General features: G+C 37.4%; 1 protein-coding gene across 11 annotated transcripts in view; it reads right to left on the bottom strand.

Annotated features, from left to right (window-relative positions):
• Positions 1-2,078: 2,078 nt before the first annotated feature.
• CACNB2 (calcium voltage-gated channel auxiliary subunit beta 2) overlaps positions 2,079-16,919 on the bottom strand; it is a 223,331-nt gene continuing 208,490 nt past the window's right edge. For 6 of the 11 annotated variants that reach the window (XM_090142912.1, XM_090142913.1, XM_090142916.1 and 3 more), the window contains 4 exons: positions 10,946-11,097; positions 10,071-10,166; positions 8,630-8,815; positions 2,079-3,907 (listed from right to left, as the gene is read on the bottom strand). In XM_090142912.1, the coding sequence (XP_089999038.1) occupies positions 3,425-3,907; positions 8,630-8,815; positions 10,071-10,166; positions 10,946-11,097 (917 nt within the window). In that variant the 3' untranslated portion in view covers positions 2,079-3,424. The remainder of the gene's footprint in view (positions 3,908-8,629; positions 8,816-10,070; positions 10,167-10,945; positions 11,098-16,919) is intronic. The other 5 variants (XM_031614479.2, XM_031614477.2, XM_031614478.2 and 2 more) reach the window with 1 other exon arrangement.

The raw sequence follows: 16,919 nt of genomic DNA, 5'->3' as shown, positions 1-16,919 counted from the left end.
GCTTATCCATTCCCCCTGTCCTGTCCCTTAAGAGGCCTGGAGATTGCCACTGCCACCTCCTTCCAGTCCCTCCTCAAAAATTCTTTCTTCCGCAACATCTGTGACACCAAACAACTGATAGACGTGAGCCTCCCTATTCCTCTGAGAAGATATACAAAAAGTGGTCAACACCAGACATATATACATGCAAATGTTCCCATTCCTTCCATATACTGAAATCCTTTGGAAAAATACAGAGCTTGGGTTGATAAGATTCTCTATGTACAGCTCAACTGTTTTATCTTCCTACCTTTCCTTCTCATTCATTAGTTTTATCTTTTCAGTCCATTTGAATAGAAATGCTACAGGTTGTTTTGTACCACACAAACACAAGAAGACTCTGGAGCTCACTGGGACCTCTAGCATTCCTCAGATTCAAAGCTCCTGAAACCAGACACAGAAATACGAACTCATTAGTATCCTAATGCAACAAATACTAAACTTTCTATCTGCAAAACTTTGCAAATACATTTCATCACAATAACCTTTGATATGTCCTCCATTCGGAGTATCTTTAAAGCTTCTTCTTGAAATAATTCTGTTAAAGTGCTTTTCAAAGTAGTGCTCAGCAGGCAGGTGGTATTGTGCAAAATCTGTAGTACAAGCTCACATTACAACTGATTTGTCACTCCCAGTAACTGAAGAAAAAAATACCTTAGCAAGACTAAATAAAACCTACGGAGTGTCTACCTAAGAAACGTGTTAGTATGTTGCCTATACACCGTTAGTTGAACTACAAAACCTAACTCTCTTTAGCTGGATGGAGACATGGCTTTCTTTGTAAGATACTTACATCCTACCAATCAATATCCAAACCATACTTAAATACTGGGGCTTGAACTGTGTGCTTTATTTTTCTCTTTATTTGTCTGTACGTGGGTACCTAAATCCATGGTTTTGAAATTCTGCCACACAATTCTTAGAAATACCTTAAGAAAGGTGGAAAATTAACACCTCCTGTAGCAAATTCAAAAAAGAAAATAACTAAACTATTTAAGGTACTGTAGCAGAATCATTACATCACCTCTTGGAGGCCATGGCTGTCATGTAACAGTTACAAGGAGCAACAGCATTTACCGAAGCTGATAAAATACCTAAAGCCAGGCTATATAGAACAAGACAATACAACTTTTTGCATTTAAACGTAATCTGATATGACTCAAACAACAATTTCTATCAGTGTTTTTTCTCCACTGATACCCTGAGAAACCCCTTGTATCAAAAGCCACTTTTTAGATGGTCTTATCTATCCATTTAGTAATACAAGAGGTCTACTTACCTATGCTTCCTTTGCCTACCAAGTCATTTAGTGGTGTTTAAAGAAATGCTGAGAATTTTGTTTATAAAAAAAATACTCTTTTCCTTGTGTTCCCCACAGTTCATGCCCTGAGCCAAGTATTACCCTTGAAAACCGCAACAGTCAGCAGCACTAGCAGGAATGTCCAGATATCTGACAGCAGAATTTCACCCTCTTGAGTTGTAAAAAAAAACGCACATTAAGCATAAGTGAGAGCAACGTATGTCTGAGGGAGTCAAACTGAACTGTTTGGATGTTGGATTAGATTGGAGAAAGCATGCACCTCTATTTCACTAAAATGTTAGGCAAAATCAGGCAATGCTGATACTTCCCAGAATTAAAATAATAAATAAAAAGAATTTCCAGCTAAATGAATTACTATCCCACTACAGTTTTTATATAATGTGCTATTTACAGTGAAATCTAAGAAGTATTTCATTCATACGATTACTACAAAGACTCTGTGGTGCAGAACAGCCTATACAGTAGGCAAGTGTATGGAAGCTGTTGCCAAAAAGAACTGTGAATTTCCCCTCACTTACCAGTGTCACAGGTGATCAATGCAAAACAAACTGTTTTCACTCCTTTTGCTTTCAATGCATTTTCTATAGTAAGCTTGCAACAGAATATTTTGTCACATTTTTCTAATCTCCAACTGTCAGCACATTTTAAGTGAAGGAAAAGCAGTGAACTGTCTGCAAAGTGGGAATGCAGAGGAATTGGCAAGTGTAGAAAAAGCGGAGAAGCTACAAAAATTTATTTTCCAACAAAATAATTCTCCACAAGCTGTGTAAACTTTTCTTACTAAACAAATACTCTAAAACACAAAGATTTTACAGTTCCAGTGAAACACTCACAGTAACATTTGCCTGGTTTTACTCTCTTGAAATCTCAACATGAGCCAGCAGATTTATGCTTTCTCAATTACCAGGGTCAGTAAACTCCCTCATATTCCCTGACTGCAATTTGGATTTTTAAATTAATAACCGAATGAAGAAACAAACTTGTTGGGCTTTTGCGTAACCTTTGTTTTCTTCGATAGATCCTCACACTTTGCTGCTTAACGTGCCCATGCACACGGCTGCCCATCCACTACCCACTCACTCACATACATACCTCTGTCACGTGTGCTCTATTATTCTGACAATAGAACAAAAATTAGGTTGTGCCCATTGCAATTTTGTAACCTGTGTAAACAAGAACAATTTATAGTGGTAAGCTAGTTATCTTTACTGTAAGTTCAAAATGCAAAATTGGGTTTGCAAGGACAGGATAAGTTGTAAGAGTTATTTAGATCCTCTCTCTCAAGCACTCCTTCATATTTACATTTAGAATAAGCTTTCTGCTGCAGAAGAAAAATTGTTTGGATTGAACACTGTTACAGATTTCCTAAATGAGGCTAGTTCCAGTTGCCAGTAATTCAAAAGCAAATCTGCTGACTTGGCATTAGGACTCTAAAACAGTGTGATCAAACTTATATAGTAAGAAGGTGTCTGCAGAAATAACATTTATAAACTATATATACAGTACACAGTACCAGTACATAGAAAATAGATTTTGACCTCATGATCCCCTGTGTGTAAGGCAAGACTGAATTCCGTTCCCAAATGGAGTCCACCAGAGGTACAAGCAACAGATAGTGGCTCTTAAACCAATATGCAAATCAAGTGCATAACAAATTAAAAATCAGAGTAGACAAAAACTTTTAGATTTTTATATGTGCTGATTCTGGCTTGCTGAATACATGGGAAGTTATTAAACATCAAATGTACCTTTGGAAAAAAAAAAACACTAACAACACCTTGATGGCAACAGATATTGTTCAAGTGGCAGCTACCAAAAAAAAGCTTGAAAAATGGCATAGTACAACATCAGGAACTCTGCAGCTGTACCACGCTAATTCATATAGCACTAACCAAAAAAATAAGTATATGAATATTCTATTTCATGCTATTGCCATGTAAGCAACAGCAATACAAATCAGCATACAGAAAGATACCATATGTTCTGCAATGAACAACCCAAAGATATTTTCAAGGGGCATTGTTACAAGACTTCCAAGAAACACAAGAGTGCCAGAGGCAAAAGTTACTGACGGATGTAAACATCCCTGTTCCATTCTCCCGCGTCGTTACGTTTTTTAGATATCACCTCCCCATCCTTGTCACAATATTGGTCCCTCGATTTATGACGACTTCGCTGTTTGTTGCATTCATTGTGGTCCTGCTCCCGGTCCCTCTCCTTTGAGCGATGCCTCGATTCTCTATGTCTGTGATCACCATGGGACTCGTCTCTGTGATTGTGATCCCTGTGAGAATCATAGTGGTCACCATGCTCATGTGAGTAGTCCTCCTTTGGCTCTACGTAAGCCGAATCTCTGCTGTCTTGTGTTTCTGAGTCAAAAGTTTCTTGCCTAGGAAGGCCTCTAACACCGCTGCGATGGTTATGGTGTTGGGTTGAAGAGCGATGGTGGGATTTCTTGATGGGTTCAACCCGTGCTTCCTCTTCAATTTGTGAATTGCTGCGTTCAGGGACTGAGTGGTCATTCCTCTGGTCTCCTTGAGATCCCTGCTGTCACAACCACCAGTGAGTTCACATACATGAGGTATGCATTTTAAAACTTTCACCAATAAAAAATTAATCTAGAAAGCATCATGAAACCAAAAAAATTTAAGTACACAACACTCCACTTTGGACCTATACTAGAAAAAAATAACACTTGAATTCAACTTTTACTGAAAATTCAGTATTATAATACAAACAATTATTTCCACTCTAACTCAAAAGGAGAGTGGTGCTAAGGTTATTATTCTGTGAGACTTTCTGTCCTCATGCAAGATGCTTCTGAGTTTGTCAGTTAGCAGTAATTGCCTACCATACTCCAGACAAAAAAAGAGCATGCAGAAGCAGGACAAACTGCAGAAAAATTAAAGAGGACACATCACTCCAGGAGAGGGCAGGTGTCAGCTCAGAATGAAAAGAGGCCTGGTTGGAACAGACACCATGGAAAACTGACTTTAGAGGGCTGAGGAGACTCCAGAAGAGAATCGAGGAACAAAATCTTGGCTCGGTTACAGTACCTACTTTTTCTTCTCTTCTACTTTTTTTTTTTTTTTTTTTTTAAGATAAAAACACAATTGGATCTTTTATTAATAATACAGTTTGTATTATGATACTAATAGTATCACTGACCTCCTGCTTTTCTCAGCAATCGGTTGATTTCGTCACAGGGACAAAAAATTAAATGTTGACCTCATAATTTTAAGAAATTAGGAAAACAGACCATTGCCAAGGAATGTAGAAGGATGGTGATATTATCACCTAAAGAATTTCCTAATACACCACTACTATTAAAAACTAAAAAAAAAAATTACCCGGTAATATCAAACCTACTCTTCAGCAGCATAATGCTTTGAAATCACTGCAAAATGAATAATTGGCATTATTTAACTCAGTTTGGGGTTTCATTCAATTAACCTGTTTTTATTCCCAAACCACAGCTGAAGGTTCATCAAGCTTAATTGCAAAATCTTAAGAAATAGTTTATAGGGAATTTGAATCATCTTTTTCACATTAGCTTAAGAACTTCAAGATAGAAACATTGCTTCTGGCACAAAACTAAAAGTAAGTTTTAACGGTTATACAATCATTTGTTCATGAAACTGTACTGAAGTTACCAAAGTTAGCCTAAAATTTGTACTCTTATGTTCAGAGCCATCAGAAAACAAAGACTGCCTCCAGGGCAGCTCACAGACATACTTCTTTCTGTTTTTGTATGTTGTGAGCTGTGGGAAGGAAGAAATTTTGTCCTTCAGACAGACATCCCAGCAGGTATGTTTCCTAGCAACCCAACAAGTAAAATTACAGGAAACTGGGCAGGAACAGAACTGCATTTTATTAGGAATTTACCAAAATTTCAAATCAGCAATATATCAACAATTTTGATATATCTTAGTATCTAAGACAACATTTTGTATTATAAACTTCTCAGCAACCAGATGAGTTGCTCCATGAGAACAAAGCATCATAAATGGTGGTAGAATTTCTTTTTTTTGTTGTTGTTTATTCTTGTTTTTATGGTTACCGAGATTATTGTAATTTGCTGGAAAAAGAATGCAGTAATTGTAAACATTATTAGATGTGTTCTAGGTGAACTTCTATGAAAGTGAACTATAAATGGAATCAAATGAAAAGCTAAAGAATAAAGCAATGCCTGCTTCAGATGTACGAACATCTTTTTATAAGTTTGCAACCATGACTGTTTTTAAGGCACATAAACTGGATACAAACATGAAAACAATTTAATTCTCATATGGTCAAATGCTGAATATATAGACTCCTCTACATTCCTTTTGACGAATAAAATCTATCGTTGCTGTGGTTTGAGAATAAATATAAGATCTGAATCTGCTTTGAACAAAATATTGGTTTACAAGCTCAGATGCATCTTTTCTGCTATGATGAGCATGTGTGGAGAAGCACAGTCAATACATTTAGAGCAAGTACCATTATTACTCTGCATCTGCAGACTAGTGCTGAGGCTATTAGGATTTATGGGCAAATTCATTGACAGTTAATTTCCCTAAATATTACAGACACTGAGCAGGTAATGTTTCAGTCTGGACTATGATCTTGTTTATGGCCAAATTAGAGCTCTGATATAAATTAAATTCTGCAGTGCAGAAGTTTCATGGCCCAATCTCATAAGATTTTCACCCGAAATGGGTTGTAATTTCAAAGATTAGGGATTCTTGAAAATAAGTCTAAGAAGAGTTGAAGGAGGATAGAGGAATCCACACACTCAATTGGACTCACTCTCTGTTTCCTCCCAAAGGTTCCCTACTCACCTATATCGTATGTTTGCTCTCAGGTCCTTTTTGGAATTTGCCAGCCACCTCCTACAGGTGGAAATCTCAGAAAACTTGTCAGGACAGTTTTCTCCCAAGCTCTCCACCAAACAGGCAGTAAGGATATGGACTTCTCCCAGCTTCATCTCAAACAACCCCCAGGAGACCTTTCAAGCACCTTGTGCCATGCAGTGCACACAGTCAACACTGTGCTGTAGAAGTAACAGCTGGCAACACAAATCTGTCATTGCAATACACACTTGGGACTAACAAAACCCCAAAACCAACTAGATCTCATGGCAGAGGGGCGCCACATTGGACCCAGAGGAGAATGACTCAAATGCTTTGCTGTGCAGATGTGACCCTGCCAGGTCAAATGCTTTCTCTTTAGAACCATCCACAAAGACAACACAAGACATAATATTCTTCCAGTATAGATCTCAACAAGACCAAGAGAATGGGTTCAGCTATCACGATTAGAAAACCCACTTCATTCCAAGACCTTGACAGACTCAGGTTTGAGGTGTCAGCTGAATGTGTGAAATTGAAACAAAAGGAACATAGAAGTTTTACATTCCATAAGGAAACTCCTCTGCTCTGCACATTTGGATTAACAGACCTACAAACAAACAGCAAAACCATAAACACACTCTCAATTTTAGTCCTTAAAATAAAAAATTGTTAATTTGAAAGGAGATACAGCTAACAGAACAGTCAGAAACGTGTTTAGTTCCTCCGGAGAATGTGATTAATAAAATGAGTGAGTTATAAATCCACACCCAACAGACGTTAAAAAAATAATTTTAAAAAAACTTCAATAAAAATAATTAACATGTTTACAAAGCAAATCAAGTTTATCTAACAAGTCTGGACACGGCAATACTGAATTTCATACTCAGAAATTCTTCCAGCTCACAATTTTTTTCAGGGTGTTTTCAGCTCTGAGGACAGAAAAAAAAGGCAAAAATGAGCTACAACTTAAAGTCTCTTTTCCTGCAACTGCTTTTGAAAGCTGGAAAGGGAAATATCCTGCAGGGTAGATGAAGCGATTTTTCTCATTAAAGAGAGAATCTGATAATTCTGTGGGAAATAAATTCTAATAATAATTATAATAATTCTAACAGGAAATAAATTCTTCAAGACAAAAAAAAACAAAAACCCACAACCAAACAAAAAACCCAACTGTTTTGCAAAATCATAAAAACAAACCAGAATTAAAAAAAAATCATCAGCATTTCAATTAGAGTGCAGAGACATTTTTTTCTTTAATTTTTGGTAAGTTTTTTTTTAGTCAAAGTGACCAATACGCGCACACTTTTTTGGTGCGTATACATCAGCTAGGTGTAAATTCTGATGTAATAAGCCATAACTGGAGCTGGGATAGACCCATTTTTACCCTCACTGTAATCTTTTTGACCTTGAGGTGTCATTGACTAACTGTAATGAAGCAGCATCTTTAAAGTCCTCATTTCATGCCATTCAACATATATACAAAGGAGAGAATCTCTTTATACAGACAGCCTTGATACAGTTAGGTAAAGCAAAAATTTTAAGAGAAAAGAGAAGACACCTTTGCCCAAAGACAAAGGCAGGTCAGTGTGCAGGTGAGAGCAAAACCTGATCTTCCCAGCTTGCCAGGAAGCACCCTGGCAGTTCAAGGCAAGCTGCATCTCAAGTCTGTCTGCACAACATGCAGTGGGACTCTGCCTTTATGTAAGAGTTTGGCTTAAAGGAAACGTGCACTTTTCACAATAAAAGCAACAAAAAAAGAGCAAAGGAAACACTTGAAGGGCCACCTTGACCTTGAGACTTCACTAATGCAGTTAGCTACTTTCAACCTCCACATCCTGACACGCTGTGGGAAGATGTGCACAGGTTCCCTCCACCCTTTGTGGTTCTGCTCTGTGCATAATCCAGTTTGTCGTGCAGGGACTCTGGGGGTGGGATTTGCTTGCAAGTGCAAGCATGCCTTTCAGTCAGGGAGTTACCAGAGACAGCAATGTGCATAGTATTAGCTCAGTTTTATTCCTTTGGCTGGATTACAATAGAGCTGGCTATAAAAATGCTTGTGGCTGGTACTCATGTTAGTGCCACAGAGGTGTTCCAGACACAATGAAACCTTATTCTACTATGCATCACTATATGTTTTCAATCAAGATTGCTTAGCCTCGGGAATCAAAATCTGCCCACTAGTCAGTATGCAAACACATGCTACTGCAAATACAACAGCAGTAAGAATAATGTGCCTGTATTTAGCTTTCATACTAGAAATGGGCAACTGTCTTCTGGAAAAGCACTTGCTTTATCACCAACCGTAAAACGTATTCAGCATACTCTAGTATCAGATCACCACTGTACTTTAGAAGGAAAAGTCAAAAGAAAATTTATAAAAAACAAAAAAGGAAAAGAAAAAAAAAAAGAAGAAGATATGGTATAAAAACTGTACCTGTAAGTTAATATTTGGACCTGGACTTATAGGAAGAGTGGCTGTTGCAAGTGTCCGAGTGAGAAGCTGGTTAGGAGGATTGCTGCTAGGCGGATGTGTGGCCTTCCAGTAGGCTTCCAGATAGTCAGCAAGGTGCTCACAAGCATCTTCCAGCTGGTTCTCATCAAGAATTACATCGAACATTTCCTGATAAAGGAAAAGTTTTAATGAAGATAACCACCAGCTCAAGAGAGATCAGCTAGTGACATTGATGACTACTCTTTGCATTCATAAAAAATGAACCACATTTATAATAATTGTATTAAGATATTTCACCTTTTTTTTTTTTCCATGCAAGTAATACAAAGGACAGAACTTATAACTCGTGCTGATGTTACATTTGCCAAGTCAAGCCCTCGTGAATTCCACTTAGTAATGCACCATCAGTCAATGAAGGTGAAAATAAGTGGCTTGAAGAAATTTTAAAACTCAAATATTCAGAAAGAAAGGTTAAATATTAAAGCTTCTCAGCTACTGAAACAAAACCGAACTGTTAGAAAAAGAGTCCAACATCCATATATAGAACAACTCAGACAAAATTAAGACAAACTAAGACAAATGAGTAAATAGCAAGAGTAATAACAAACATAAAATTTCCAAGTTAATATAAATACTGGGCAAAAGATTAATCACAAGCAGGGGGAGAATTTCTTCTCTAGTCAGGGAGTTAGATGTCCTCCTGAAGGCAACTCTGAAAGCCCATGCAGGTTTCTAGCATTGTTCATTGACTTCCTGAGGAGCTGAGAAACTAGTATCATAGTTGAGATACTTGATCTTCAATGACGAAAACGTTCCCCTCACTTGGCTTCTTAACTATGGCAAATTTCCACATCTGTAATTGAACTGAATGTTTGTCTTTTGGGTTCTGATCACACTCCTGGCAGCTGAGTTTGCTGGTAATACTGCTTCCCACATCTTACAAACGGCCTATGTGCATATGTCAATAGAAGAACCACAGAGTTCTCAGCTATGTGCTCTTTGCCAAAATTGTGATCAAGAATGTCAGCAGTGATGGATTGTGGTGACAGGAGAACTACTGACGTGAGAACTACTCAAGTCACCTGCGTTACCTTAAACTGCACTGTCATTAAGAGTTCATTTTTAGATCAATAACTCAGAAAAATATATCAAGTAAAACAAACACTCAGTTTGTTCAAGCGGTGCATGTATTCAGCACATATCCTAAAAAAATGTTTGTGACAAGGAGTGTTTTTCCTCTGTATCCTTGTGAAGAGCCCAGAAACCTCAGGAGGCATTCTGCAAAAAAAGCAGTGAAATATGGCCAGAAGGGAGGAAACAGTCCTAGCAATTACATAACTAACTTGGTTGACAGGAAAGGCAACTTTAAACAAGAATCAGCTCTTCTTGGCTGAACAAGACACACAAATCAACATCAACTCACAGGAGGACACTGTGCCAGTTTATCAGCTGCCACCATCTGAACATTAAGGTGTTTGGCCTGAGATTTCCCTCGAGATTTTATTAACCTCTGTAAAACCTGTGGAAAATAAGACATTTATAAAAGTATGTTGGTAGAGGAGAAACAAGCAAACAAACCAACCAACAATAAGTTTGACCTCTCTCCCATTCATTTTGAGAAGTAAGTGGCCTCTAAGCAGATATGGACATAATATAAATCTTCAGCCACTTAAAATCCGCTTTAGCAGATGATTTTCTTCATTTCCGGCTTCAGGAGCAGCTCCCTCGCTGTTTAAATCCAGAACAAGCTAATTTTCATTTACTCCCCAACATCTATGTGCTGTTACCAACACTAAAAAGTTCCCTTCCTGTTTTCCTCTGCCATTTCTGTGTTTGTTTCTAAATCAAAATTATTCAATTGCTCTCCTCAGTAATCTTATCATTTTTCAATCTTGTCTTTCAAGTGCCTCTTCACAAGGCAGGTTTTTCAGAGCATGAAAGTACATAACCAGGAGGTGTTAGAGTTCACTACATCACTCTGATACTCTGATTACTTTAAAATCTTTCCTTCTTTTCTCTATTGATTGAATAAATCGTTAGCATCACTTACAAGATTGATACTAAAGAACACACACAGCACAATCCCAATTTTAAAAATCATTGGAGCTACAGCGTCTTTTCCCAAATATGTTTTGGTAACCTGACAGCTAAAGTATTCTTTGATTAGTAATATTTCACTATCCTAATTAAAATATTAACAGTATATAACTTTAATAAGGACACATGATCATCTGCATTTAACAAAGCAAAATAAAAAGAAAAATGCCTACATAACACAAATATCAGTAAAATATTTACCTTAGGAGAAGAAATCTTTACGTATACTATAATGGGTGCCAGAGAGGTTTTGCTCAGCTGTGCTGGGTGATTTATGGTGTCAGCATCGAGCACTACCAACTGCAGTGTCCTTGCTAATTCAAAAATCCGTTCAATTTCACTCTGAACTTCAGCTGCAGGTAAGAAGAAAATCAGTCAAGAAAATGTTTAAAGGCAAATAATTGTGAGCTATGTAAAAAAAACCCTGAAGTATGCTGATGTGTTGCTCCACCAAAGGATGATGCAGGTGGGAGCAGCCACTAACTGCTCATGTATGCTGCTGGGAAATGAAGGCAGCATTAGTTGAGAGCCCCAGCTCACCTTCCCTGCAAGGGGACTCCCTGACCCTCTCTGCCTCCACTGCTCTCACTTTCCCATATGACCCTATCCCTTGTACATAAGAGAAAAAACTGCTGCATCATGTACCTATCCCTATGCGATTGTTCCATGTAAATAATTTCATCTTGGGCATTAATTCCATATGGCAATCAATTTGCTCAAACTGGACTACCTAGGATAGGCATTAAGATGCACTGAAGTGTCTACAGCAGCTGAAGGTTCTGTTTTTCCATTTATTTCAACTCACCAAAGCATCAGGAAACAGGATTTCCTTCGTATAGTATGGTGCCATATTAAATATTTGGTCTTAATTCCCAAAGGAAACAGAAACAAATGATGAAAAAGCAAAATCATCCTGGAAATGGAATGACATTTTCCTGCTCAAGTCTTGCCATGTCTTTATTTCACAGAGAAGTGCCCCTCTACTTTGCTCTCTTGAAGCTTTCTGTGGAGTACTGCGTCCAGTTCTGGGGGTCCCAAAACAAGAAGGACATGAAGCTGTTGGAGCAGGACCAGAGGAGGACCACGAAGGTGACTAGAGGGCTGACCTCCTCTATGAGGACAGGCTGAGAGAGCTGGGGCTCTGCAGCCTGGAGAAAAGAAGGCTCTGGGAGGACTTCATAGTGGCCTTCCGGTACCTGAAGGGGGACTACAGAAAGATGGGGAGGGACTTTTTGTAAGGGCATGTAGTGACAGGACAAGGGGAAAGGGCTTTAAACCAAAAGAGGGACAATTTAGACTAGATACTAGGAAGAAATTCTTTACTGTGAAGGTGGTGAGACGCTGGAACAGGTTGCTCAGTGAGGCTGTGGGGCTCCCCTCCCTGGAAGCATTCAAGGTCAGGCTGGATGTAGCTTTGAGCAATCTGATGTAGTGGGAGGTGTCCCTGCCTGTAGCAGGGTGGTTGGATCTTAAAAGTATCTTTTAAGTCGATCTTAAAAGTATCTACCAACCCAAACTATTTCAACTATTTCAACTTGTGAAATTATACAAATGAGGGACTTTCTATGAAGTTTCCCTTTTAAGACTGTGCACACTCCATGAAACAAAATCAGTATAGATACCTAGCCAGTTCAAAGCAAATATTAGAAGATATCGAGCAGACACTTAAATGTCAACAAGAGGTACTAACTACTTACTAAATATTTTCTTGAAATTACACTATCAGCATTTTATCTATTGTGCTGGCCACAAGTATTATGTTTACTGGAAAATGCGACCAATGGTGTCTGGCTACCTGAATAGCTACTCACTCAAGAAAAGCCTCTCTCTAAAGAAGGATGTCCTTTTCAAGAGGTGTTAGGAGATAAATTTTTGTCTTCCTAGAATAGCATAAAAATTTGGCAGCACAATAAGGCTGAAAAATTTCCAGGAGAGAGAATTTCACCGTTGTATATCTCCATTCACTTTAAAGTCTTTCGCTACAAGTTAATAAGTCAATACTACAAACACTTCATGAATTAAGTAACATGTTAAGTAGCTAGCAGAAAATTTATGTGTGATATTCTCTACTGGAGGAGTTCGACGTTGTTTTGGATCAATTAAAGATCCTCTCCATCCATTTGTAGTTATCTCCTGTTTTGGCGGAATCCATGTCAGTCTTTAACAACAGAGAAGATTCTAAGATGTGCATGGTGTTCTGGAACAGAGAGCATCATTGTGTGCTTTCCTGCTTGTCAATAAAAGCCCAATGGCCCAGCTGCTGTCTGAATTAGGAACATGTTTTTGAAGACAGGACTTCTGATAGATCTTGGCACATTTATGATTACATATTCAGCAATTTCAATGTGTATAGATATTGCTGGAATGATTCAATATCATTACCTCTGTGATTTATTAGAAGATAATCAATAGTCTACCCCTAAGTTAAGTCCAAGCAGCAACTAGAATAAACAGATCAGAGACTATTTGTCTCTGTGTATTGACTATTCTGATGATGAGATTGAACCGCCTTCCTGCAATTGTAAACCAGGCTCAACGCTTCAGTCAATATAACAATATCAGCTAATGTATAATTTTTAATACCATTTCAGACAGCTGAAAACCTTTGTTCAAGACGAACTTTATCTGCAAAATCTGTTTTTTTGACAGCATATCTTAATTGTGGCTGGGGAAGTAGTATTTGCTACACTACTGGAAGAACTTTTCTGCCAGTATAGGATATATCACTGCGTACTAAGATTTCCTGCTATACTTTTAGAAGCAATACTTGGCTAGGGCTGAGGATGGCTTACTATCTGCTGTTGTGAATCATATTCAGGACAATAACTGCAGGTAACTATAGTCCTATGAACCAACAACTTTCCACCTGTGTCTGGAGGTGGAAAGAGATCTTTTTCATCAATTAAAGGGCATTTCAGTATTTATCTTTCTAAGCTCTGGAACAGGAAAAAACTTCAAGGACCAGCACTGCATGGCTTCAAGACTAACATGTGCTTCTGCCTCTCAAATCAAGAGTGGGTGAAAAAATGCCACAGAAGTCTCCGATGAGGTCCCAATCTTCTGTCCCTTGGAGTACTTCTCCAGCTTCTCGAAAAAACCTGCATTTTTTCTTGAAACCATCCTTATATTCCACCTCTCCATTATACATATTACTTCTGCAATTACTGACATAATAGTAGTTTTTCTTTTCAGCTTTTTTTTTTTTTAAATTTTCCATCTTTTAGTAAACAATTTGCTTGCTGAATATATTTCATTTACATGTTCAGGTAACCTTGGTTATTATACACATATCTATAAGCTTAAAAATTACATTACAATATTAATTAGTCTCTGGCACACATTTTATGCCAATATAATTATCAATCATATGTAAGTCAGTGCAGTACCATGAGAAAATGAAGAGATGTGTTGCTGAGAGCTCTCTCTAATTCAAAGGAAATTGTTTTTTTCTTCATATGTCCTTTAAAAACCCTCAGGAAATTTCATTAAAATGCTTTGACAATACTGTATCAAAAAATTATTTGGAAGTTAGAATTTTGGAAAGTCAGAACAAAACTTCTACTTCAGAATTACCTGGAGAATTCATTAAAGACGTCAGATGCTAACAAGATTGACCTGGCAGAAAACTCAAAAAAGCATCCTGAGACAAAAAAGGCTGATAAATTAAAAGAGGTTCAGGATCTTTATGCCAGTCATTCCCCACCTGTGTGTAAAATGACATAAAGCCACATCCTCACGACAACCCCAAGCTGCTTGACGTTCAGCAGGTTACTTCATCAAATCTGGGAAAGTAATGCCTACAGCTGATAGTTCTGTACATTATAAAGAGACAACTAGAATTTCTCATGACACACTGAACATGTTTTTCTTTCTCTTTTATCTACATTAGATCCTTGAGGCTTTTAAACAGAAATACAGTCTTGGTCAAATCCCAATTATGCATTCCTGTTCCATTGCCTCTGTAAGTAGGAAAGTAGTCTTCTGAAACTTAGCTAACTTTAAAGCTTTCTCCCTAGATCTGATTTCTGGGGTTACACTTCCTAGAAACATGTCATGTATAAAACAATTGACATTAAACTGTCAAGCATGGAGAATATATAAAGTTATCATATGTATATTATGTATGTGTAAATTGTTACTAAAGTTTCAAGCATTTAACTGGACTTTCACATAGATATCAAGAAATAAAATACAATGCTGAAATTTGCACTGAAACTTCATTACTGTTTCTTCAAGCTTTTCTATTTTACCTTGAAAAACCAAAACTGTGGGATATCAACCAAATGACGTGAATGGGAGCTTTATATTTGTCTTGAGACAGATTTCCAAAGGTAGGCATTTGATTGAACATGCAAATTGGGTGCATATAATGCCTGATTTGTTACTACTTATGCACATACAATTTGGTACACAGCAGCAAATAAACAGATTCACAGCCATTTGACTGCAATCAATTTATGATATTTTACATCAGCATTAATATGTGCAATAGAATATATAGACTAGACACTTTAGAAATTTATAGTTGAAAACCTTGTTCATTTCAACTTCACTTTTAGAATTACTTAAATAAGGAAAAATGGCAAAATTTACAGGGGAAAAAGAAAAAAAAAACTTGAACAAAACAAAAAAAAATTAGCAACACAGTATAGCATTGACTTTTGTCTATAAGTGAGCCAGTTACTAGAAACACTGTGGTTTTGTGAGGTACAACAAAGCACTGAACACAAAACAGCAGGAAAAGTAATTTGCAAGCTTTTATACATACCCAAAACATCTGGAAAGGGAGAGCATTAATGAAGCAAAGAATGGAAAAAGCCAAGACAATCAGGTTCTTGTACAAAGCATACAGCATGAGGCAAGGTTATAACAAGTGTAACATACACAGCAACAACGAGAAAAAGGCTTGGGTCATTTTGACAAAGAAATGCAGCAAAAACACAAAGCTCGTTCAGCAGTTTCTGCAAACGACATGTGCACATGCAGAAGTTTAACCAAGCCAATAGGACTGACTGATTTTCAGGTGAATGGGATTTAACCATGTATTGTACTTGCTTGAAAAGTCTTTTTTGAAATTAGAGATTTCTTTTAGGCTTTTAGAGAAATGAAACAATTGCCCTTAAGTTTAGTTAAACTCACAGAAGTACTGACAAGCAAATATTTCCCTTTAAGAATAGAGGAAGTTTTCACATAGGAGAATAATGAAACTGCACCGTTCTACTAAATCTTTATGAGCCGGTCACTATTTTCTAAGATCCTTAAATAGATTAATTTTACACTAGAATTCTCAAAGAATCATAAATATTTATCTGTAGCCTTGGTTTCCAACGAATCAAATCCCCAAGTCTGTTTTTACCTCGTTCCTTTACAGAAGCAAACTTTCAGTCAATAGGCATCTAGCATTAAGCCCACTGAGACCTCCCTATAATCCTGTGAACCTAATTTGTCATGCTAATTCCTACTTCTCATTATCACATTGTTTGTGTATGCCTCCTTGAAATCATTTCGTTTATTAAATCAGTTCCAAACAGCAGTGATTACTCAACTGTTTACTATGTTATGCACATTTTTAAACAATATGCATCATAGTACAAACCCATGTTGGATGATAAGGTAAGAGGTGTTGATTGCCCAGGCAGCAGCATTAGGTATTGATATAGCAAGTACATTACATCTGTACCACATTCATTCTTTTAAAGAACAAGGACCTTATATAAAAAATGAAGATATATTTTCAAATTTGTAAGAAATAGCGTTCTCTGCTGCAGTTACAAGAGCTGCTCATAAATGTGAAAATAATTAGTTAAGTGACTGCCTAGGTCCATGACATATTCATACACAAAGGTGAGTGAGAAAGCAATTGCCTTCCACTGAACTTGGAAGGGATCTCAATTAATACAGAGCTGTTCTAGGGAGTTGTATTTGTTGCATCAGAAAGCCATTTTTAAATTACACAAGACATGGAATAAGCATATAGGTTTCAGTCCATGCTCTCCTGGCTGCTCAGGGAGGAAACAGACCAACAGCAACTCATCTCCCATGTCCTAAAGCAAAGAAGCCCAGAACCCTCATTCACAGCTAACCCAACCCAACTCAACTCCAACTTTTCTTCATTAGAAAGATCAAATTTCATTGCAATACAAACTATTTCTATAAAGCTGGACAAGAAATAAAT

Source organism: Phasianus colchicus, chromosome 6, assembly GCF_987193195.1.
Source record: "Phasianus colchicus chromosome 6, bPhaCol1.hap1.1, whole genome shotgun sequence".
In the NCBI taxonomy this organism is placed as follows: domain Eukaryota; kingdom Metazoa; phylum Chordata; class Aves; order Galliformes; family Phasianidae; genus Phasianus; species Phasianus colchicus.
Note: the sequence above shows the minus strand (reverse complement) of the source record. Positions and strands in the feature narration are given on the sequence as shown.